At 38.1% G+C, this 24,346-nt stretch overlaps 2 protein-coding genes across 2 annotated transcripts; both read left to right on the forward strand.

Moving 5' to 3' along the window:
* Positions 1-5,919: 5,919 nt before the first annotated feature.
* On the forward strand, positions 5,920-9,723 carry LOC113061826 (serine/threonine-protein kinase pim-2-like). The gene is made up of 10 exons (XM_026231284.1): positions 5,920-6,828; positions 7,104-7,166; positions 7,284-7,529; positions 7,726-7,890; positions 8,002-8,096; positions 8,187-8,237; positions 8,398-8,773; positions 8,877-9,053; positions 9,173-9,261; positions 9,391-9,723. The coding sequence occupies exons 1-10, from the start codon at positions 6,561-6,563 to the stop codon at positions 9,400-9,402; spliced, it is 1,542 nt and encodes a 513-aa protein (XP_026087069.1). The 5' UTR covers positions 5,920-6,560; the 3' UTR covers positions 9,403-9,723.
* A 5,935-nt stretch (positions 9,724-15,658) lies between these two features.
* Positions 15,659-20,121, forward strand: LOC113061283 (serine/threonine-protein kinase PSK2-like). The gene is made up of 12 exons (XM_026230314.1): positions 15,659-16,575; positions 16,851-16,913; positions 17,031-17,276; positions 17,560-17,622; positions 17,738-17,983; positions 18,180-18,344; positions 18,456-18,550; positions 18,641-18,691; positions 18,852-19,227; positions 19,331-19,507; positions 19,627-19,715; positions 19,845-20,121. Exons 1-12 carry the CDS (start codon positions 16,308-16,310, stop codon positions 19,854-19,856), a joined length of 1,851 nt encoding a protein of 616 aa, XP_026086099.1. The 5' UTR covers positions 15,659-16,307; the 3' UTR covers positions 19,857-20,121.
* The last annotated feature ends 4,225 nt before the right edge of the window (positions 20,122-24,346 follow it).

The following is a 24,346-nucleotide window of genomic DNA, read 5'->3' on the forward strand; positions in this document are numbered from 1 at the left end:
TCGTTTGTGAATGCTTAAATTTAATGAGTTAAAATGTAATGATGCTTAGCGTGACAAGTGGGGCGGGGCCAAGAGCCGTGGGAACGGGTTGAGGACGTTGACATTTTTGGGTGAACTAAATTTTGTCCACTGTATTTTTTGTTGGTTTTCATTAAACACCCCCTTTGAAATGAACAGGACCCCCCATTACCTCAGGTAGGGTGACCAGACGTCCCGAAAAAAACGGGACAGTCCCTAAATCTAAACTGTTGTCCCGAATCCCGAATCTGGCCCTAACTGTCCCGAAAATTATACTAAAGCAAAATCTTGTGAAGTTATTGTCTGATTAACATTAAAAACTGTCTGCGGACTCGGAGGTTGAGTCTCCCTGCAACCAGCCCCCACCGGCTGTTCATTGGCTGCAGCATCTTTTTTCTAAGTTCTAAAAAAATACCCGCAGGTGGCTAGGCACAAATGTAGATATTAATTTATCTAATTAATCTACATGCACAAAGACAATACGACCTTTTTCCCCTTTTTGTTTTAAAGCTTGATGAAGAGAGCGCAAGTTGCTGTAGCTGCGAGGGGGACAGTGATGCACACGTACAGGAGAGATTGACAGTTCACGGCACTACAAAAAAAATACTCCGCTACACAATTATTTCGTTATTTTCGTTTAAGCTTATTGGCGTTAGCGCTACAGAAAGGTCTGATTTACGCACTGTTACTGTCATTGTTTTTTTTTTTCTTTCTTTTTACAATGACATTTGAGTTCATGATTGTATTGTTGTTTTTTTTGTGGCAGACTAAAGACTAATGACAAACTCTTGATCTTTGAATAAAAATGTGTTAAGTTAAGGTTTGAAATTCCTTACCTTTTATTATAGGCTACGAAGTCTAATCTCATAAGCCCCCCATCCCATCATCCAATACAGCAGAAACCCCCCTTTTTTTCAAAAGTACATTATGTGCAGACAGAGTTTTCGACTGCCTAACACAAAGTAACATAACACAAAGTACCGATAAGAATACCGTTAAAGTACCGGACCGTCAGTAAGATCTGACGCTATCGGTTCTGCTTTCAGTACTGGAGGGAAAAAAATTAATGTACTATGTATTTTTGCTTAATAATGTTATCGTGCAAATTTCACCAGCGGCACCAGGGGGGGTCTTAGGGGGTCTCAAGCAGGCGGGAAGTTAGTCGACCGGAAGTTGAAGTCGGTCGGGTGCCACCATTTTGTAGCAGAACTTCACTTGCGTTAGCATTCCCATTGACCTCCCATTAATTTTGGCGTCACTTTGACAGCGAATAACTTTATATCTGAGGAGTTTAAAGACTCCATTTGTCCATTATTTATTTCTAAAGATACCCGACAATGTATAAAGGGCTCCATTACCTTCTATGTTACATTATGGCCCCGTAGAAACAGTTTTTGTAAAAATAGGCAAACGATTGCGTCATAACCACTCGACTCTCTGTCGCATTACCATACAGACAGGAGGAGAAGCTCGCAGGCAATTAACTTAATATGGCGTACTCAGGGCCGGATTAACCATACGGGCAACTGGGCAATTGCCCAGGGGCCCAAGACCTCTAAAGGGCCCAGGGAAGCAAGGGCACGAGCAAAATACTGTATCTGGTAATCTCCCGTTTTATATTAAACAAACTGTCAACACGGGCTTTTGCGCGCTGCACAGAAGAGACGCTGCGCTGCCTATGACTTTGAACGTGAGCTAAGTGGGAGCGCGAAGCAGAAATTAAAAAAGGAAAGGACATCAGAAACGCAGAAAATGTTAAGTATATACCTAAAATAGGCAATTCCTTCATTCCTGATAATGTTGCAGACAGTTCTGTTAAGTCAGCTTCCGTCAACGACGAGGACAACTCAGCTAGCCAGGACTTTTCTACACCGCCAGCTTACGTTTGCAGCCCAGAGAGAGAAGAGCATTTCAAATTCAGACATGCACTTCGTCGTTATTTAGGACTTAAATTGTGTGTTTTGCCAGATTGTGTAGCATTTATTGTCTTCTTCAGAGAAATTGACAGATTTCTAAATGTTTATGTAGCACTAAAATGTTTAACTGGTTAACTGTGCTGTGATATATTGTTGTTCTATTTTAAAACAAGTTAAAATGAGCTTTTTCCTTGAGGTGCCAGCTTCATTAAAATGCTGTAAATTGTTGTGGAGAGATAACTGGCAGATTTCAAATTGTTTGTGTTGGACTAATAACTTTGCCTTGTTGAATTCTGAGGAAACAGGGTCACCCTGTCAGGGTGATTACTGCTTAAAATGAGCTGAGGACCAAATTGTTTCTTGATGTGTTGTCTGTGGTCTTCTGTTATAGCTCTATCAATTCAATACATTTCTATTGGGGATAAATGTTGTTAAATCAACTATGGTTTGAAAGTGGTTGCTTATTTATTCATTTTTGTGAAAATGGAGGAAATTTCCCTCCCTCTCAATGTAGTGGGTAAATTTTACCAAATTATTCAGACGCTGATGTGTTTTGTTTTCATAGCATCATACGTGAGTGAATGTCTTTGATAGGGGACATAGTAGTGCATTTGTAGTTCTATGAGCATTTAAATATTTGTAAATCAAAATACACCTGATGACAGTTAGAATTTGAAGTATTGAGTATATTTACTGTATATTACAGTAATATATTCTGTGTATGACCATATTTATGGTGATCCTGGGGTCGTGATGATGGGGCCCTTGAATATTGTTGCCCAGGGTACAACAAAGTGTTAATCTGGCCCTGGGCGTACTGGCGTTACATTTTAAAATACTATACAAAATAATTAATCAGAATACTTACTCCTGCTCACTCACGCCAAAGAACTCCCCGCTCAAGCTCGCCGTCTCTGCAAGATTAACGATGGCAGTTTTCACGCACAGCTACTAGAAGATTTACATCTGTCAGACAGGTTGCTGACGTCGTCAAGCTTCGTTTGAGTCTGCGCAGAAACGGAACTGCTAAAAATAGCTAAAAACGGGCTTCAATCGTCTCAATTGAGTTCCAATGGGGTCGCTGTGTCCATTTCTTTTACTGTCTATGAAAAAACACCACGTTTTATTGATGACTCTTCTGTACGTCTCTGATTGGCCACTGCATTCATAAGCGTAACAGAATCGTTTCTGATTGGTTATCATGAAGCGTTGTATGAACGCGTCTCTGGCTCAGAGCCAGCCAGCGAACGCAGGTTTGAATTTAGCTGCTAATGCTGTGCACTGAGCGATCTAATCACTCTGGTGTGATTGTATCAAATATATATAAAATATTACTTGCCCTTTTTTGTCGTTTGGAAGCTCCATTTGATTGCCCTGCACACAGGTGCATCTCAATAAATTAAAATGTTGTGGAAAAGTTTGTTTATTTCAGTTATTCAACTCAAAATGTGAAATTTCTGTATTAAATAAATTCAATGCACACAGACTGAAGTAGATAAGTCTTTGGTTATTTTAATTGTGATGATTTTGGCTCATATTTAACAAAACCCCACCAATGGCCTTCTGGAAGGTATGTTAATTTACTGTACTCAATACTTGGTACCTTTTGCTTTAGCCTCAATTCGGATCATGAAATATGATTTATTCTGAAGCAATATTCTTATCAGATTTCTATGAGCACTGACATATAAATCTGCATGTTTTTTTATATTTAATCCAAGGGCATTTTATTCCTTTATGGAGGGCATTTCCCCTCAACCTCATTAATATGTCATCTTTCATTTAAAATTCTTACATTTAATCAATAAATTCAATTATACTAATATGATTATTGTAATCTCTACGTTATCAAATTAAATAAGGTACACTGAAAAAAATACAAGTGCACTGAATAATGTTATGAAATTGTTTAAAATATTTTTTGGGAATATACAAACAAGAAGTCAGTGGTGGACGAAGTACACAAATCAAGTACTTGAGTAAAAGTACAGATACATATGATAAAATATTACTCCAGTAAAAGTAAAAGTACTCCTTTTTCAATTTTACTCAAGTGAAAGTACAAAAGTACTCAATTTTTTATGTACTTAAGTAAAAAATACTGCAAGATAGATGTTTGCAATTTTATATAGGCTACTTAATTTAATTTTATATTAGCACATTTTTTTTTTTATATAATCCTACTGCTCAAAATACCTTGGATTTTTTCCAAAATAACCACTATATGGAGTCAAGATATTTTTGTTGTTGATATGGACTACACTGATGAGAGTAATGTTAACTGTGAAGCTTACACTGTGATGTACCTGAGAAAAAACAGAGATGACCATCTGATTTTCACCAGTAAGAAAAAAGTATTTTAAAGTTAGTTGTTTTACAGAACATCAAAGTTACAGTACAGACCAAAAGTTTGGACACACCTTCTCATTCAAAGGGTTTTCTTTGTTTTCATGACTATGAAAATTGTAGAGTCACACTGAAGGCATCAAGGGCTATTTGACCAAGAAGGAGAGTGATGGGGAGCTGAGCCAGATGACCTGGCCTCCACAGTCACCGGACCTGAACCCAGCCGAGATGGTTTAGGGGTGAGCTGGACCGCAGACAGAAGGCAAAAGGGCCAACAAGTGCTAAGCATCTCTCGGGGAACTCCTTCAAGACTGTTGGAAGACCATTTCAGGTGACTACCTCTAGAAGCTCATCAAGAGAATGCCAAGAGTGTGCAAAGCAGTAATCAAAGCAAAAGATGGCTACTTTGAAGAACCTACAATATGACATATTTTCAGCTTCACACTTTTTTGTTATGTATATAACTCCATATATAATTCCACATGTGTTAATTCATAGTTTTGATGCCTTCAGTGTGAATATACTATTTTCATAGTCATGAAAATAAAGAAAACTCTTTGAATGAGAAGGTGTGTCCAAACTTTTGGTCTGTACTGTACATAACAAAAAAGTATGAAACAATTAAAAATACGTAATATTTATATTCTATACTCTGAGAGAGAGAGAGAGAGAGAGAGAGAGAGAGTGTGTGTGTGTGTGTGTGTGTGTGTGTGAGAGAGAGAGAAAGAGAGAGAGATAGAGAGAGAGAGAGAGAGAGAGGAGAAATGTAACAGTTTAATGTTGTATGTAAACTGTGTTTGAGAGAGAGAGAGAGAGAGGTGTTCAGAGAGGAGTCTGTTGGATGTTTAGCTGTTATTTGTTTTATGGACTCAATGTTGAAAATGTAAAACATTTCAAACACTGTTGGCAGAAGTGAAAAATAAATAATTTTAGGAAGTTACAATTTTGCTTAATTCCATGATGTATTTTACTGAACATGAGTATTTACAATGCAAATCCAAATTATTTTAATTTACTGACAGTTACTTATATCTTGTCTTTTAACTTTATTAAGATCAGATTCTGCAGGTAAAATATCAATATTAAGGTGACTTGACTTGGACTTGACTTGACATAGACTTGACTTGACTTGCCCAAGAAAAAAATACTTGGGACTTACTTGAGACTTGAAGGTTAAGACTTGAGACTTACTTGAGACTTGCACATGTGTGACTTGGTCCCATCTCTGGAGCACGTGATATATTATAGGGAGTAACGATATGTTTTATGAAATGTAGTGAAGTAAAAAGTACGATTTTATTCTTTGGAATGTACTGAAGTAAAAGTTAAAGTTGCTCAAAATAAAACTGCTCCAGTAAAGTACAGATACTTGAAAAATGTACTTAAGTACAGTAACGAAGTAAAGCTACTCCGTTACTGTCCACCACTGCAAGAAGTTATGTTGGAAATGATACTTTTTAACTAAATTAAACCGCCAGTAGGTGTCAGCAGTGAGCGTTTAATAAGTGAGTCACTGAGTTGTTCATTTAAGTGATCCGTTCAAACAGCTGATTCATCAGATGTTTATGTATGAGCTACTGAATCATTGACTCAACCGATTCGTTCAGAACATGGAATTATTCTGGAATGAATCGGCTGTTTTCCGTGAGGTGCGCTGTGGTTCTGCCTAAAATGTAAGTGACCTAATATTATTATAATTGCTTATTGAACTGTTAATTGTTCTATTGAACGGTAGTAATGGTGAAAACGTTGTTTGATGTTGCATAACTAACTTTATTTTAAATATAAAAACTTCATTTAGATTTTTTACCTCAGCATGCTTAACTTAACGTTGCTTGTCTGGCGTTAATGAAGCGTCAATGTCGACCCTCGGAGTCTCTTTGCGAGAATCAAACCCTGGACGGCCCCGGCCCAATTTAAACCCGGGTTGTTTACGAGAATACAAGAGGCCTTCTGTTTTCTTCTGTTTCTTTATGGCTTTAAGTTTAAGGTGTCATAAAATTGATAAAACTGCTATATTTACAACCCGCGATGTACACGATACAATAAATAGTCGTTAGCATTGAACATCATTGAATATGAATGTTATCGTTTGAAAGGACCAGATGACGTATATATTTTTTTCTTTTTTGTATTCCATTCTGCGCGGGAATTTATGACGTCACAATTCGCCCATGAAGGTATATAAAGGCGCAAAAATCACTTGCTCATTTTGTGCTTTGAAGTCTTGGAAGTAACATATTTGGTAGCGACTGTTAGCGACTGACAAACGGTGTTATCATGGGACTGCTTTCAAAACTCAAAGAAGCGACTGGTTCGGAGTGTGTACAAGAACCCTGTGTACACCCCAGAGACTCCCCCATCATGACGGAGAACCATCAACCGGCGCCGGTTGGTTCTCTTGAGAGCGATGGAGGGAGATCGATGAAGAGCTTCTGGAAGTGGGCCGTTCTTCACTTTCCTTCCAGCCGAAGGGGAACATATGACCTGGCCAAAGCCGAGGAGAAATACGGGACAGAGGCGGAAATTCAGTGGAGAGATAACGATGGTACACTCACATCAAAACTCATCAATCACTAAATATTCAGTCACAGGAATTTCTGTTATTCCCCCTTATCATTATTATAAAATAATATAATTATAAAAATGATCACTATCCCGAAACACTGCTGTAACAGGAAACATATTATTATTGCTTTATTTTTTTAAGAGTTTAAATTGTAGGATATAAATTCAATTCAGACCTACTCCTAAATCAAGAACAGAATAATTTGAGTATGTAATATTTCACTCTTTTATTTATTTATTTAATTGATATTATAGATCCAGCTCCTGAAGACCTCCTTGCATCTGAGAAACAGCAGAAACACAGCGTCCTGGACAAGAGTAAAATTAATAAATATATGAGAATTAGAAAATGTTATTATAAATACTTTTGTACAGAATCAAATTTACATGAAAAATTGTATTTCATAATTACCTCAATTGTTTGTCTGTTAATAGACCAGAGTGAACTCTGTGTACATCCCAAAGACGGCCCCATCACATCAGAGAGCCATCATCCTCATCTGTCTGAGATTGATGGAGGAAGAGAGAAGGAAGGGAGTGAGGAGAAGAAGAAGAAGAAGAAGAGCTTCTGGAAGTGGCCTGCTCTTCACTTTCCTTGCATTGGAGCTGGAACATATGATCTGGCCGAAGTGGAAGAGACACAATGGACAGAGGCGGGAACGCACTGGAGAGATATCGATGGTACACTCACAAAAACATGTCATGATGATGCAAATATTGATAAATGACTGATTCTTTAATTACAGGAACTTCTCTTATTCTTCCTTTTCATTAAGGAAAAGGAACACACTGCTAACATTATCACACCAAACATTTTCGAATGACAGTACATTTTTTTAGGATATTAATTCAAAACTTGTGCTAAATCTGTTAATAGACCAGAGTGTACACGAACACTGCGTACAACCCAAAGACTCCCCCACCAGGTCTGAAGAGACGCCTGTTACTCCTGTTGAGAACGATGGAGGGAGAACGGAGGCAGGGACAGAGGAAGTCCTCCTCACTACTGAGCAACAGATCGTGCAGGACATCCTGGACAAGGGTAAGAAGAAGAAATCTGTTAGAATTAGAAAATGATGTTAGAAACCATTATATAGACAGTATAATATAAAATTGCATTTCATACTCATCACAATTGTTTGTGTGATAACAGGCCACGTTCACAAGCAATATGAAATCGGACGCATGCTTGGTGAAGGAGGATGTGGCAGTGTTTATGAAGGGACTCGCTGCGAGGATGGACTTAAGGTACACAATTTGATCTGTTTAGGATTTATGACTAGAGTGATCTCAACTATCTCCTCGTGCTAATTATTAGTTCTTTGTTTTGTTGATTAGGTGGGTGTGAAATGTTCAGAGAAGACGCCAGACATGTCATATATCAGTGTGGTGAGTAGACTGCACTCTCATTGTCTCTTATTCACCGTTTTCAGTTGATCACACCCTATATTAATTTTAACCACAGTCTACAATTGAGCTTTACTAGGCATTATTTGTGTATAATTTGGGAAACCACCTTCATTTAAGCATCATGTTTTCTTTCTGTCAGCCTGGTCATCCCAATCGTCTGCCAATGGAGATTGGCCTGATGCTCATGGCCAACAATGGCCCCAGCGTTTCCCAGATCATTAAGCTGCTCGACTGGGAGGATGACACAGATCACTACGTGATAGTCATGGAGCGACCAGTGCCTTGCGTGGATTTGTTTACTTTCGTGGATGATGAAGAAAAGCTTGACGAGGGGATTGCAAGAAATATTATGCGGCAGATCATTGATGCTGCTCAAACTTGCTGTGATCGTGGCGTCTTCCATCGTGATATAAAACTGGAGAACATCTTGGTGAACCAGGACACCATGGAGGTCAAATTAATTGACTTCGGGTGCGGGACAGTCATGAAGAAATCTACCTTCGAATCCTTTAGTGGTATGTGTTATGAAGTGCTTTATTAATTACCTCACAGATACACATCTTATATGAACTCAACATGCTGTGATAATTGATTAAACATCAGACATCTTTCCTGCAGGCACGAAAGAGTACTGTCCACCTGAGTTCAACTTGAAGGGCAGGTACCAAGCAAAGCCAACCACAGTGTGGACACTAGGGTTCATCTTGTTTGAAATGGTGTGCGGGGAATGCCCTACATCCTACGACCATCACAAGATCAGTGTGAACCTCTGGACCAGACCTGGCTTGTCAAAAGGTGAGATCTTCATCGAACAATAAACTCCAGGTCATACAAAAAGGACCAATAGCTTCAAAGAGAGCAGGTGTAAAGTATACGTTTATAATCAAACATCTCTCTTTTTTGTCTCTTCACAGAATGCCGCCAGATGATTTGTGATTGTCTGCAGCCTGATCCAGAGAAGAGACTCAGTCTGGACGAGATGCATCTCCACGACTGGTTTAAGGTACTAAGACTAAGACTAGTTACGCTTTTTGTTGGTTTAGTTTGATCAACAGTCGCCATGAACTTAAGATAATTTTTCTGCAAAAGTGAAGTATTTAGACAAATAATGCCGATTTATCTTTTGTTTCAGGTCACAGAGTAAAACACAACCTCAGAAAACAACTCCTGTCAAGGCCACCCTGTTGTTTTCTGTCTTCAGTCAGCTTTGTGTCTGGTGGACTGACACGAGAGACCTTTCCATCAGTCCACTCTGGCCTTAGCGTATTGCAGGCCCTTGTCTTGAATTAAAGCAGTCTGACTGTATTGCTTGCTTGGGGATCTGCAAATAATAATTAATTGTTTATTTGGATTTGTTTATTTATTATAAGGAAGTTGATAAGAACATTTCTAAGGAATTTTGTAAGAAAATGTGAAAAGAATTTATTTTGTAAGAAAATTTGTTTGGAATTTTGTAAGAAAATGTGTGAGGAAAATATAATAAAATTATATACTTTTATCGTTTGTGAATGCTTAAATTTAATGAGTTAAAATGTAATGATGCTTAATGTGACAAGTGGGGCGGGGCCAAGAGCCGTGTGAACGAGTTGAGGACGTTGACATTTTTGGGTGAACAAAATTTTGTCCACTGTATTTTTTGTTGGTTTTCATTAAACACCCCCTTTGAAATGAAAAGGACCCCCCATTACCTCAGGTAGGGTGACCAGACGTCCCGAAAAAAACGGGACAGTCCCGAAATCTAAACTGTTGTCCCGAATCCCGAATCTGGCCCTAACTGTCCCGAAAATTATACTAAAGCAAAATCTTGTGAAGTTATTGTCTGATTAACATTAAAAACTGTCTGCGGACTCGGAGGTTGAGTCTCCCTGCAACCAGCCCCCACCGGCTGTTCATTGGCTGCAGCATCTTTTTTCTAAGTTCTAAAAAAATACCGCAGGTGGCTAGGCACAAATTTAGATATTCATTTATCTAATTAATCTAGATGCACAAAGACAATACAACCTTTTTTCCCCTTTTTGTTTTAAAGCTTGATGAAGAGAGCGCAAGTTGCTGTAGCTGCGAGGGGGACAGTGATGCACACGTACAGGAGTGATTGACAGTTCACAGCACTGTACAAAAAAATACTCCGCTACACAATTATTTCTTTATTTTCCTTTAAGCTTATTGGCGTTAGCGCTACAGAAAGGTCTGATTTACGCACTGTTACTGTCATTGTTTTTTTTTTCTTTCTTTTTACAATGACATTTGAGTTCATGATTGTATTGTTGTTTTTTTTGTGGCAGACTAAAGACTAATGACAAACTCTTGATCTTTGAATAAAAATGTGTTAAGTTAAGGTTTGAAATTCATTACCTTTTATTATAGGCTACGAAGTCTAATATCATAAGCCCCCCATCCCATCATCCAATACAGCAGAAACCGCCCTTTTTTTCAAAAGTACATTATGTGCAGACAGAGTCTTCGACTGCCTAACACAAAGTAAAATAACACAAAGTACCGATAAGAATACCGTTAAAGTACCGGACCGTCAGTAAGATCTGACGCTATCGGTTCTGCTTTCAGTACTGGAGGGAAAAAATTTATGTACTATGTATTTTTGCTTAATAATGTTATCGTGCAAATTTCACCAACGGCACCAGGGGGGGTCTTAGGGGGTCTCAAGCAGGCGGCAAGGAAGTCGACCGGAAGTTGAAGTCGGTCGGGTGCCACCATCTTGTAGAAGAACTTCACTTGCATTCCCATTGACCTCCCATTCATTTTGGCGTCACTTTTACAGCGAATAATTTTATATCTGAGGAGTTTAAAGACTCCATTTGTCCATTATTTATTTCTAAAGATACACGACAATGTATAAAGGGCTCCATTACCTTCTATGTTACATTATGGCCCCGTAGAAACAGTTTTTGTAAAAATAGGCAAACGATTGCGTCATAACCACTCGACTCTCTGTCGCATTACCGTACAGACAGGAGGAGAAGCTCGCAGGCAATTAACTTAATATGGCGTACTCAGGGCCGGATTAACCATACGGGCAACTGGGCAATTGCCCAGGGGCCCAAGACCTCTAAAGGGCCCAGGGAAGCAAGGGCACGAGCAAAATACTGTATCTGGTAATCTCCCGTTTTATATTAAACAAACTGTCAACACGGGCTTTTGCGCGCTGCACAGAAGAGACGCTGCGCTGCCTATGACTTTGAACGTGAGCTAAGTGGGAGCGAGAAGCAGAAATTAAAAAAGGAAAGGACATCAGAAACGCAGAAAATTTTAAGTATATACCTAAAATAGGCAATTCCTTCATTCCTGATAATGTTGCAGACAGTTCTGTTAAGTCAGCTTCCGTCAACGACGAGGACAACTCAGCTAGCCAGGACTTTTCTACACCGCCAGCTTACGTTTGCAGCCCAGAGAGAGAAGAGCATTTCAAATTCAGACATGCACTTCGTCGTTATTTAGGACTTAAATTGTGTGTTTTGCCAGATTGTGTAGCATTTATTGTCTTCTTCAGAGAAATTGACAGATTTCTAAATGTTTATGTAGCACTAAAATGTTTAACTGGTTAATTGTGCTGTGATATATTGTTGTTCTATTTTAAAACAAGTTAAAATGAGCTTTTTCCTTGAGGTGCCAGCTTCATTAAAATGCTGTAAATTGTTGTGGAGAGATAACTGGCATACTTCAAATTGTTTGTGTTGGACTAATAACTTTGCCTTGTTGAATTCTGAGGAAACAGGGTCACCCTGTCAGGGTGATTACTGCTTAAAATGAGCTGAGGACCAAATTGTTTCTTGATGTGTTGTCTGTGGTCTTCTGTTATAGCTCTATCAATTCAATACATTTCTATTGGGGATAAATGTTGTTAAATCAACTATGGTTTGAAAGTGGTTGCTTATTTATTCATTTTTGTGAAAATGGAGGAAATTTCCCTCCCTCTCAATGTGGTGGGTCAATTTTACCAGATTATTCAGACGCTGATGTATTTTGTTTTCATAGCATCATACGTGAGTGAATGTCTTTGATAGGGGACATAGTAGTGCATTTGTAGTTCTATGAGCATTTAAATATTTGTAAATCAAAATACACCTGATGACAGTTAAAATTTGAAGTATTGAGTATATTTACTGTATATTACAGTAATATATTCTGTATATGACCATATTTATGGTGATCCTGGGGTCGTGATGATGGGGCCCTTGAATATTGTTGCCCAGGGTACAACAAAGTGTTAATCTGGCCCTGGGCGTACTGGCGTTACATTTTAAAATACTATACAAAATAATTAATCAGAATACTTACTCCTGCTCACTCACGCCAAAGAACTCCCCGCTCAAGCTCGCCGTCTCTGCAAGATTAACGATGGCAGTTTGCACGCACAGCTACTAGAAGATTTACATCTGTCAGACAGGTTGCTGACGTCGTCAAGCTTCGTTTGAGTCTGCGCAGAAACGGAAGTGCTAAAAATAGCTAAAAACGGGCTTCAATTGTCTCAATTGAATTCCAATGGGGTCGCTGTGTCCATTTCTTTTACTGTCTATGAAAAAACACCACGTTTTATTGATGACTCTTCTGTATGTCTCTGATTGGCCACTGCATTCATAAGTGTAACAGAATCGTTTCTGATTGGTTATCATGAAGCGTTGTATGAACGCGTCTCTGGCTCAGAGCCAGCCAGCGAACGCAGGTTTGAATTTAGCTGCTAATGCTGTGCACTGAACGATCTAATCACTCTGGTGTGATTGTATCAAATATATATATATAAAATATTACTTGCCCTTTTTTGTCGTTTGGAAGCTCCATTTGATTGCCCTGCACACAGGTGCATCTCAATAAATTAAAATGTTGTGGAAAAGTTTGTTTATTTCAGTTATTCAACTCAAAATGTGAAATTTCTGTATTAAATAAATTCAATGCACACAGACTGAAGTAGATAAGTCTTTGGTTATTTTAATTGTGATGATTTTGGCTCATATTTAACAAAACCCCACCAATGGCCTTCTGGAAGGTATGTTAATTTACTGTACTCAATACCTGGTACCTTTTGCTTTAGCCTCAATTCGGATCATGAAATATGATTTATTCTGAAGCAATATTCTTATCAGATTTCTATGAGCACTGACATATAAATCTGCATGTTTTTTTATATTTAATCCAAGGGCATTTTATTCCTTTATGGAGGGCATTTCCCCTCAACCTCATTAATATGTCATCTTTCATTTAAAATTCTTACATTTAATCAATAAATTCAATTATACTAATATGATTATTGTAATCTCTACGTTATCAAATTAAATAAGGTACACTGAAAAAAATACAAGTGCACTGAATAATGTTATGAAATTGTTTAAAATATTTTTTGGGAATATACAAACAAGAAGTCAGTGGTGGACGAAGTACACAAATCAAGTACTTGAGTAAAAGTACAGATACATATGATAAAATATTACTCCAGTAAAAGTAAAAGTACTCCTTTTTCAATTTTACTCAAGTGAAAGTACAAAAGTACTCAATTTTTTATGTACTTAAGTAAAAAATACTGCAAGATAGATGTTTGCAATTTTATATAGGCTACTTAATTTAATTTTATATTAGCACATTTTTTTTTTTTTATAATCCTACTGCTCAAAATACCTTGGATTTTTTCCAAAATAACCACTATATGGAGTCAAGATATTTTTGTTGTTGATATGGACTACACTGATGAGAGTAATGTTAACTGTGAAGCTTACACTGTGATGTACCTGAGAAAAAACAGAGATGACCATCTGATTTTCACCAGTAAGAAAAAAGTATTTTAAAGTTAGTTGTTTTACAGAACATCAAAGTTACAGTACAGACCAAAAGTTTGGACACACCTTCTCATTCAAAGGGTTTTCTTTGTTTTCATGACTATGAAAATTGTAGAGTCACACTGAAGGCATCAAGGGCTATTTGACCAAGAAGGAGAGTGATGGGGTGCTGCGCCAGATGACCTGGCCTCCACAGTCACCGGACCTGAACCCAGCCGAGATGGTTTAGGGGTGAGCTGGACCGCAGACAGAAGGCAAAAGGGCCAACAAGTGCTAAGCATCTCTCGGGGAACTCCTTCAAGACTGTTGGAAGACCATTTCAGGTGACTACCTCTAGAAGCTCATCAAGAGAATGCCAAGAGTGTGCAAAGCAGTAATCAAAGCTAAAGGTGGCTACTTTGAAGAACCTACAATATGACATATTTTCAGCTTAACACTTTTTTGTTATGTATATAACTCCATATATAATTCCACATGTGTTAATTCATAGTTTTGATGCCTTCAGTGTGAATATACTATTTTCATAGTCATGAAAATAAAGAAAACTCTTTGAATGAGAAGGTGTGTCCAAACTTTTGGTCTGTACTGTACATAACAAAAAAGTATGAAACAATTAAAAATACGTCATATTTATATTCTATACTCTGAGAGAGAGAGAGAGAGAGAGAGAGTGTGTGTGTGTGTGTGTGTGTGTGTGAGAGAGAGAGAGAGAGATAGAGAGAGAGAGAGAGGAGAAATGTAACAGTTTAATGTTGTATGTAAACTGTGTTTGAGAGAGAGAGAGAGAGAGAGAGAGAGAGAGGTGTTCAGAGAGGAGTCTGTTGGATGTTTAGCTGTTATTTGTTTTATGGACTCAATGTTGAAAATGTAAAACATTTCAAACACTGTTGGCAGAAGTGAAAAATAAATAATTTTAGGAAGTTACAATTTTGCTTAATTCCATGATGTATTTTACTGAACATGAGTATTTACAATGCAAATCCAAATTATTTTAATTTACTGACAGTTACTTATATCTTGTCTTTTAACTTTATTCAGATCAGATTCTGCAGGTAAAATATCAATATTAAGGTGACTTGACTTGGACTTGACTTGACATAGACTTGACTTGACTTGCCCAAGAAAAAAATACTTGGGACTTACTTGAGACTTGAAGGTTAAGACTTGAGACTTACTTGAGACTTGCACATGTGTGACTTGGTCCCATCTCTGGAGCACGTGATATATTATAGGGAGTAACGATATGTTTTATGAAATGTAGTGAAGTAAAAAGTACGATTTTATTCTTTGGAATGTACTGAAGTAAAAGTTAAAGTTGCTCAAAATAAAACTGCTCCAGTAAAGTACAGATACTTGAAAAATGTACTTAAGTACAGTAACGAAGTAAAGCTACTCCGTTACTGTCCACCACTGCAAGAAGTTATGTTGGAAATGATACTTTTTAACTAAATTAAACCGCCAGTAGGTGTCAGCAGTGAGCGTTTAATAAGTGAGTCACTGAGTTGTTCATTTAAGTGATCCGTTCAAACAGCTGATTCATCAGATGTTTATGTATGAGCTACTGAATCATTGACTCAACTGATTCGTTCAGAACATGGAATTATTCTGGAATGAATCGGCTGTTTTCCGTGAGGTGCGCTGTGGTTCTGCCTAAAATGTAAGTGACCTAATATTATTATAATTGCTTATTGAACTGTTAATTGTTCTATTGAACGGTAGTAATGGTGAAAACGTTGTTTGATGTTGCATAACTAACTTTATTTTAAATATAAAAACTTCATTTAGATTTTTTACCTCAGCATGCTTAACTTAACGTTGCTTGTCTGGCGTTAATGAAGCGTCAATGTCGACCCTCGGAGTCTCTGTGCGAGGATCAAACCCTGGACGGCCCCGGCCCAATTTAAACCCGGGTTGTTTACGAGAATACAAGAGGCCTTCTGTTTTCTTCTGTTTCTTTATGGCTTTAAGTTTAAGGTGTCATAAAATTGATAAAACTGCTATATTTACAACCCGCGATGTACACGATACAATAAATAATCGTTAGCATTGAACATCATTGAATATGAATGTTATCGTTTGAAAGGACCAGATGACGTATATATATTTTTTTCTTTTTTGTATTCCATTCCGCGCGGGAATTTATGACGTCACAATTCGCCCATGAAGGTATATAAAGGCGCAAAAATCACTTGCTCATTTTGTGCTTTGAAGTCTTGGAAGTAACATATTTGGTAGCGACTGTTAGCGACTGACAAACGGTGTTATCATGGGACTGCTTTCAAAACTCAAAGAAGCGACTGGTTCGGAGTGTGTACAAGAACCCTGTGTACACCCCAGAGACTCCCCCATCATGACGGAGAACCATCAACCGGCGCCGGTTGGTTCTCTTGAGAGCGATGGAGGGAGATCGATGAAGAGCTTCTGGAAGTGGGCCGTTTTTCACTTTCCTTCCAGCCGAAGGGGAACATATGACCTGGCCAAAGCCGAGGAGAAATACGGGACAGAGGCGGAAATTCAGTGGAGAGATAGCGATGGTACACTCACATCAAAACTCATCAATCACTAAATATTCAGTCACAGGAATTTCTGTTATTCCCCCTTATCATTATTATAAAATAATATAATTATAAAAATGATCACGATCCCGAAACACTGCTGTAACAGGAAACATATTATTATTGCTTTATTTTTTTAAGAGTTTAAATTGTAGGATATAAATTCAATTCAGACCTATTCCTAAATCAAGAACAGAATAATTTGAGTATGTAATATTTCACTCTTTTATTTATTTATTTAATTGATATTATAGATCCAGCTCCTGAAGACCTCCTTGCATCTGAGAAACAGCAGAAACACAGCGTCCTGGACAAGAGTAAAATTAATAAATATATGAGAATTAGAAAATGTTATTATAAATACTTTTGTACAGAATCAAATTTACATGAAAAATTGTATTTCATAATTACCTCAATTGTTTGTCTGTTAATAGACCAGAGTGAACTCTGTGTACATCCCAAAGACGGCCCCATCACATCAGAGAGCCGTCATCCTCATGTGTCTGAGATTGATGGAGGAAGAGAGAAGGAAGGGAGTGAGGAGAAGAAGAAGAAGAAGAAGAGCTTCTGGAAGTGGCCTGCTCTTCATTTTCCTTGCATTGGAGCTGGAACATATGATCTGGCCGAAGTGGAAGAGAAACACTGGATAGAGGCGGGAACGCACTGGAGAGATATCGATGGTACACTCACATCAAATATTGATAAAGCACAAAATATTCAATTACAGGAATTTCTGCTATTCCTCCTTTTCATTATTATAACATAATTATAACAACAATCAGTCTCCCAAAAACACTGCTGTGATTACCACACCAAACATTTTAAAGTAACATTATTCTTTTCTTTTTTTAAGAGTTAACATTTTAGGATATACATTCAATTGAGACCTAATCCTAAATCAAGAACCATATTAATTTGAGTATGTTATATTTTACCCTTTTAATTTTTTTATTTCATATTTAGATCCAGCTCCTGAAGACCTCCTTGCTGCTGAGAAACAGCAGAAACACAGCGTCCTGGACAAGAGTAAGATTCATAAATATATGAGAATTAGGAAATATTATTATATATACTTGTACAGAATTAAATTTACATTTAAAATTGAATTTCATATTTACCTCAGTTGTTTGTCTGTTAATAGACCAGAGTGAACTCTGTGTACATCCCAAAGACGGCCCCATCACATCAGAGAGCCGTCATCCTCATGTGTCTGAGATTGATGGAGGAAGAGAGAAGGAAGGGAGTGAGGAGAAGAAGAAGAAGAAGAAGAGCTTCTGGAAGTGGCCTGCTCTTCACTTTCCTTGCATTGGAGCTGGAACATATGATCTGGCCGAAGTGGAAGAGACACAATGGACAGAGGCGGGAACGCACTGGAGAGATAGAGATGGTACACTCACAAAAACATGTCATGATGATGCAAATATTGATAAATGACTGATTCTTTAATTACAGGAACTTCTCTTATTCTTCCTTTTCATTAAGGAAAAGGAACACACTGCTAACATTATCACACCAAACATTTTCGAATGACAGTACATTTTTTTAGGATATTAATTCAAAACTTGTGCTAAATCTGTTAATAGACCAGAGTGTACACGAACACTGCGTACAACCCAAAGACTCCCCCACCAGGTCTGAAGAGACGCCTGTTACTACTGTTGAGAACGATGGAGGGAGAACGGAGGCAGGGACAGAGGAAGTCCTCCTCACTACTGAGCAACAGCTCGTGCAGGACATCCTGGACAAGGGTAAGAAGAAGAAATCTGTTAGAATTAGAAAATGATGTTAGAAACCATTATATAGACAGTATAATATAAAATTGCATTTCATACTCATCACAATTGTTTGTGTGATAACAGGCCACATTCACAAGCAATATGAAATCGGCCGCATGCTTGGTGAAGGAGGATGTGGCAGTGTTTATGAAGGGACTCGCTGCGAGGATGGACTTAAGGTACACAATTTGATCTGTTTAGGATTTATGACTAGAGTGATCTCAACTATCTCCTTGTGCTAATTATTAGTTCTTTGTTTTGTTGATTAGGTGGCTGTGAAATGTTCAGAGAAGACGCCAGACATGTCATATATCAGTGTGGTGAGTAGACTGCACTCTCATTGTCTCTTATTCACCGTTTTCAGTTGATCACACCCTATATTAATTTTAACCACAGTCTACAATTGAGCTTTACTAGGCATTATTTGTGTATAATTTGGGAAACCACCTCCATCTAAGCATCATGTTTTCTTTCTGTCAGCCTGGTCATCCCAATCGTCTGCCAATGGAGATTGGCCTGATGCTCATGGCCAACAATGGCCCCAGCGTTTCCCAGATCATTAAGCTGCTCGACTGGGAGGATGACACAGATCACTACGTGATAGTCATGGAGCGACCAGTGCCTTGCGTGGATTTGTTTACTTTCGTGGATGATGAAGAAAAGCTTGACGAGGGGATTGCAAGAAATATTATGCGGCAGATCATTGATGCCGCTCAAACTTGCTGTGATCGTGGCGTCTTCCACCGTGATATAAAACTGGAGAACATCTTGGTGAACCAGGACACCATGGAGGTCAAATTAATTGACTTCGGGTGCGGGACAGTCATGAAGAAATCTACCTTCGAATCCTTTAGTGGTATGTGTTATGAAGTGCTTTATTAATTATCTCACAGATACACATCTTATATGAACTCAACATGCTGTGATAATTGATTAAACATCAGACATCTTTCCTGCAGGCACGAAAGAGTACTGTCCACCTGAGTTCAACTTGAAGGGCAGGTACCAAGCAAAGCCAACCACAGTGTGGACACTAGGGTTCATCTTGTTTGAAATGGTGTGCGGGGAATGCCCTACATCCTACGACCATCACAAGATCAGTGTGAACCTCTGGACCAGACCTGGCTTGTCAAAAGGTGAGATCTTCATCGAACAATAAACTCCAGGTCATACAAAAAGGACCAATAGCTTCAAAGAGAGCAGGTGTAAAGTATACGTTTATAATCAAACATCTCTCTTTTTTCTCTCTTCACAGAATGCCGCCAGATGATTTGTGATTGTCTGCAGCCTGATCCAGAGAAGAGACTCAGTCTGGACGAGATGCATCTCCACGACTGGTTTAAGGTACTAAGACTAAGACTAGTTACGCTTTTTGTTGGTTTAGTTTGATCAACAGTCGCCATGAACTTAAGATAATTTTTCTGCAAAAGTGAAGTATTTAGACAAATAATGCCGATTTATCTTTTGTTTCAGGTCACAGAGTAAAACACAACCTCAGAAAACAACTCCTGTCAAGGCCACCCTGTTGTTTTCTGTCTTCAGTCAGCTTTGTGTCTGGTGGACTGACACGAGAGACCTTTCCATCAGTCCACTCTGGCCTTAGCGTATTGCAGGCCCTTACCTTGAATTAAAGCAGTCTGACTGTATTGCTTGCTTGGGGATCTGCAAATAATAATTAATTGTTTATTTGGATTTGTTTATTTATTATAAGGAAGTTGATAAGAACATTTCTAAGGAATTTTGTAAGAAAATGTGTGAGGAAAATATAATAAAATTATATATTTATATCGTTTGTGAATGCTTAAATTTAATGAGTTAAAATGTAATGATGCTTAATGTCACAAGTAGGGCGGGGCAAAGAGCCGTGGGAACGGGTTGAGGACGTTGACATTTTTGGGTGAACTAAATTTTGTCCACTGTATTTTTTGTTGGTTTTCATTAAACACCCCCTTTGAAATGAACAGGACCCCCCATTACCTCAGGTAGGGTGACCAGACGTCCCGAAAAAAAAAACAGGACAGTCCCGAAATCTAAACTGTTGTCCCGAATCCCGAATGTGGCCCTAACTGTCCCGAAAATTATACTAAAGCAAAATCTTGTGTAGTTATTGTCTGATTAACATTAAAAACTGTCTGCGGACTCGGAGGTTGAGTCTCCCTGCAACCAGCCCCCACCGGCTGTTCATTGGCTGCAGCATCTATATATATATATTTTTTTTTTAAATATATTTATTTATTTATTTTTGTGATCATTTTATTCCTATTCCAAATGCAAATTTTCTTTTACCGATCATCTATATAGTTGCTTTTGAGTAGGATTCACAAACACATTTTGTAATTTTTCTCGAAAGTAAATGTTAAGCAATGTTGTGTGAGTAAACACCGGTTCAGAACAGTATGTCTGTAAAAAACAAATGTATCTGTCCTCGTCAGTTAAAATTAGTCCCATCCGATTAGAGCTTAACAACCATCTCCTGTTAATTCATAAGAACAAACAAACAGACCTTACCTTTTCTCTCGCTTTAACCCCGAGTATAGGACGCCACTTTACTTACTCTCAAGGTCAGGCGAATTGGTCTATTGGGTTTGTGTGTGTCCCGTGTGTTTTTATACATATGTTATTTGTAAGGCCTGTTTTGTTGTGTGTTTCTGTTGAATTTTCTGTGTGAAGTCTGCTGGGATGAAGTGTGTGTGTGTGTGTGATCAGGTGTTCTATACACAGGGGCCGCCGCTGTACCCTGAGACATTATTCCCACACTCTATGTTTATCTGTCTGCCTCTGTCTGTTTCTGTCTCGGATACAGCCATGGGCAGCAATGCAAGATTTTTCTCACCCACTTGAGAAACACTCTAATCTTTTACATGAAACCCATGCACACTTCAGTTGCATGCAGGATGTTGTTGCATGTTGTTTGTAGTGGTTTTTTAAAGCCAACATGAAATTGCATTGACAACCCATTCTACTTCTTTAACGTTACATACAGTATTTTAAGTGAAACAGCATTGCAATAATAAAAAAAAAAAAGTAAGGTTGAATGTTCATTAGGAATTGATTGGCTAGTAAAAAGGGGAGAGGCTGGATAATAAAATGACTTAGTGATGTCAGACGTACAGGAAAGTTGTTTCAGAGGCAGCTCTATATTTGTATTTTAATTATGGGGACAAAACATACGCAATACAATACAGTAATGACTGAGAAATGGACAAATAAGCATTCTTCAAAAGTCTGTAGTATCATATTTGATACTTGTATTTGCATTAACATGAGTAATCAAGGAAATGTAAGATGCTTCAGTCTAATAAGTGTTCACCTTGAAATATTGCTAACAATATAAAAATTATTCTTACTTAGCTTTTGACAGCAACTCAGCCACCCACTAAAACCTATCTTCAAAATTACACAATAGGGCCTTTCGCACCACTTTAGTTCCAGAACTAAATGTACAGTACTAAAGTATTGGGATGATTTTGCATGGCATTCAATAAAGAAAACAAAGAAGAACAACGTTAACAACAGGAGGATGGAGGACGCTGTGATCAGAGCTGTGTTTTTGTTGTGTCTCACTGGTTTCACAATAATGGACACAGAATGTCGATGTATACATAAAGCGATTGAAAGAACAGAAAGGAGTACTAAGAATCTCCAACGACAACTGGCAGTGCTACATTTGCTACAAGTGCCTGCACTTCAACGTTTGTCCAGCTATCGTTCATCATACGTGCGAAATAAATTGAGTCAATGTTTACAGTATGTCTACACATCATTTTAAATCATGATGGGTGAGGGCGTTTTCAAAAACGTCTGGCCAATCAGTGTATATTTACATCACAAGTAGTACCATTTGTGTTGTTTAGACCCTTCTCCAGAGTAGGAGCTAATTTGGTTCTTGAAAAAGGCAGTCCAGTCCTAAAATCGCACCTAGTTCCAGCAGTGCGAAAACGTTCAAAAGTGGGTCCACTGTTAGTACTATGAAAAGGCTCCGGCAGTGCGAAAGAACGTAAGGTTGGTGTTGAAAAATCTACTAAGTTCAAGTAGGTGTTATGGATGTTCCGAATTGAATATTAGCCTAATTGATACAATGCAGAATACACATACAAAAAGTATTATCACTTAATCAATCATAAGATATTCTATACTGGCTGTGCCACAATCTGAAACAGGCATGTTAATGCATAAGTTATCAGGTCACAGACAGATATTGTACCATTTAGGAGCATTGTGATCCATTTGTGGTGGAAAACTCAATAGTGGGGGATGAAAGATAGCTATTTATTCCACCTGCTATCTATAAAGCATCATCGCATTGAGAAAGGAAAGCAGAGAGAAATAGAGAGAAAATGAGGCCTTTAAAAGCCTGCTTCTATTTATAGCTGCTCTTGTGTTTGCTTGGAAGAATGCTCCATAAGGACAGAGAGAGAGAGAGAGAGAGAGAAAGAGAGAGAGAGATAATGAGGGGGTGGCTAAATGGCAGATGGTGTGAAACTCAAATGGCAAGAGTTAAAGAGCATTGAGGATAAAGGGTTAATTTGGGTAACAGTTTGGGTAACAGTTTTAGCAGAGTGTTCAGTTTAGCAGACCAGACCATATGGAAAACCTGAGTTAGAGTTCATTCACTTTGTCTTAAGTTGCCCTCACTACTAAACAATAAATTAGTAGTTCTTGAAACCACCAGGTCTCTGAAGTGTTAGTCTGCAGAAGTGTTAGTCTGCAGAATGGTTGGCTGATATTTTGGGGGCATGGAAACCACTTCTAAAGTTTACATACTTTTCAAGATATTTAATGATTTTTCTTTTTTCTTTTTTGGGGGGAATATGATTAATAGGGTCTAATGAAGATGCCCATTTTATACAGGAATGTGATCACTCGACAACGACTAATTTGCTCATTGAGCTCATTTACTCATAATTTAAAAAAATGCCACAAAATCAGAAAATGCTGCCTTTGGGGCAATGGCAACAGAAGCATCAAGTCCGTGAAACTCCTCAGTTATTCCCAGCTGTAATTACCTCAAGATTTACAATGGCTAATCGAATTACTGCTTGAAGCATGTGTTTCATTAGATAGTCCCATGCTTTTTTTTAATGATGCTCTGCACAGCCCAAAGCTGTGTTCTGTGCAACAGCTTGAAAGAAATGTATCCAGTTTGTGCCTGATGTACAGTACCTCTCTGATCCCAAAAGTTAGACCACATCACAAGGTCCAATGTCATCCTCAAACACCATCTTGCACAGCACCTTTTCGAATCCATCCATCTCAAGTCACATTAGTGCCCAGATGTTTCACTATTAGCAGATTGTCCATACAAACCATAATTTAGGATCTATAGGACAAAAATGAAGTGGTCTGACACTTAAGTATTTCATTTGGGATGATCATATAGTTATACAATCTCCAGAAATGTTGCTGAAGGGCCACAGTCTGCAAAGTAAAGTTATAACTTATTTTAAACACAACTGCGTGTAATAATGAATTAATCCTAAAGACCTTGGTTAGCTGTTGTGAATGTGTTTAATTAGAGCCATGGCCCTCCAGAGACAGAAATAAATAGCACTAGTGGGATGAATCATCTTTTCTTTACTGAACTGTCCAAGGTTCAGTGGATCTCTCATTCTGAAAACCTTTCAATAGGTTTATCGACCACTGTTCACTTAGCAAACTTGACATTGATGCACTTTCAACCAAGTAACCGATGGATCAGCATGGTTGTGTGGCCTTGATTAGTTTGGACATTCCAGTCATTAGGTCATATCTCCCCCTTCATATCCTTTTAATCAACTCTGTAGGTAGTTGGCAGGGACTAGTGGGCAGGTTGAATGTGCCTACTCTTCCTATCCTTAATGTTCAATCACCATCTCTAGTATGAGGGAGAGGGATTAAATTCTTAAAAGGAACCAGATTCAATTGAATCAAGATCTGATGAACCTTAGGATGAGTGTCCAAAATTTGAAACAGAGAAAATAACTGAGAAAATGTTT

Source organism: Carassius auratus, chromosome 43, assembly GCF_003368295.1.
Source record: "Carassius auratus strain Wakin chromosome 43, ASM336829v1, whole genome shotgun sequence".
NCBI classification, from domain to species: domain Eukaryota; kingdom Metazoa; phylum Chordata; class Actinopteri; order Cypriniformes; family Cyprinidae; genus Carassius; species Carassius auratus.

Excerpts from the sequence above, each read along its gene's own strand:
- LOC113061826 (XM_026231284.1), top strand. The coding sequence starts at position 6,561 with ATGGGACTGCTTTCAAAACTCAAAGAAGCGACTGGTTCGGAGTGTGTA. Across the intron at positions 7,167-7,283 it reads ACACAGCGTCCTGGACAAGA|ACCAGAGTGAACTCTGTGTA; the intron begins GTAAAATTAATA and ends GTCTGTTAATAG. Across the intron at positions 9,054-9,172 it reads CAGACCTGGCTTGTCAAAAG|AATGCCGCCAGATGATTTGT; the intron begins GTGAGATCTTCA and ends GTCTCTTCACAG.
- LOC113061283 (XM_026230314.1), top strand. The coding sequence starts at position 16,308 with ATGGGACTGCTTTCAAAACTCAAAGAAGCGACTGGTTCGGAGTGTGTA. Across the intron at positions 16,914-17,030 it reads ACACAGCGTCCTGGACAAGA|ACCAGAGTGAACTCTGTGTA; the intron begins GTAAAATTAATA and ends GTCTGTTAATAG. Across the intron at positions 18,551-18,640 it reads GCTGCGAGGATGGACTTAAG|GTGGCTGTGAAATGTTCAGA; the intron begins GTACACAATTTG and ends TTTGTTGATTAG.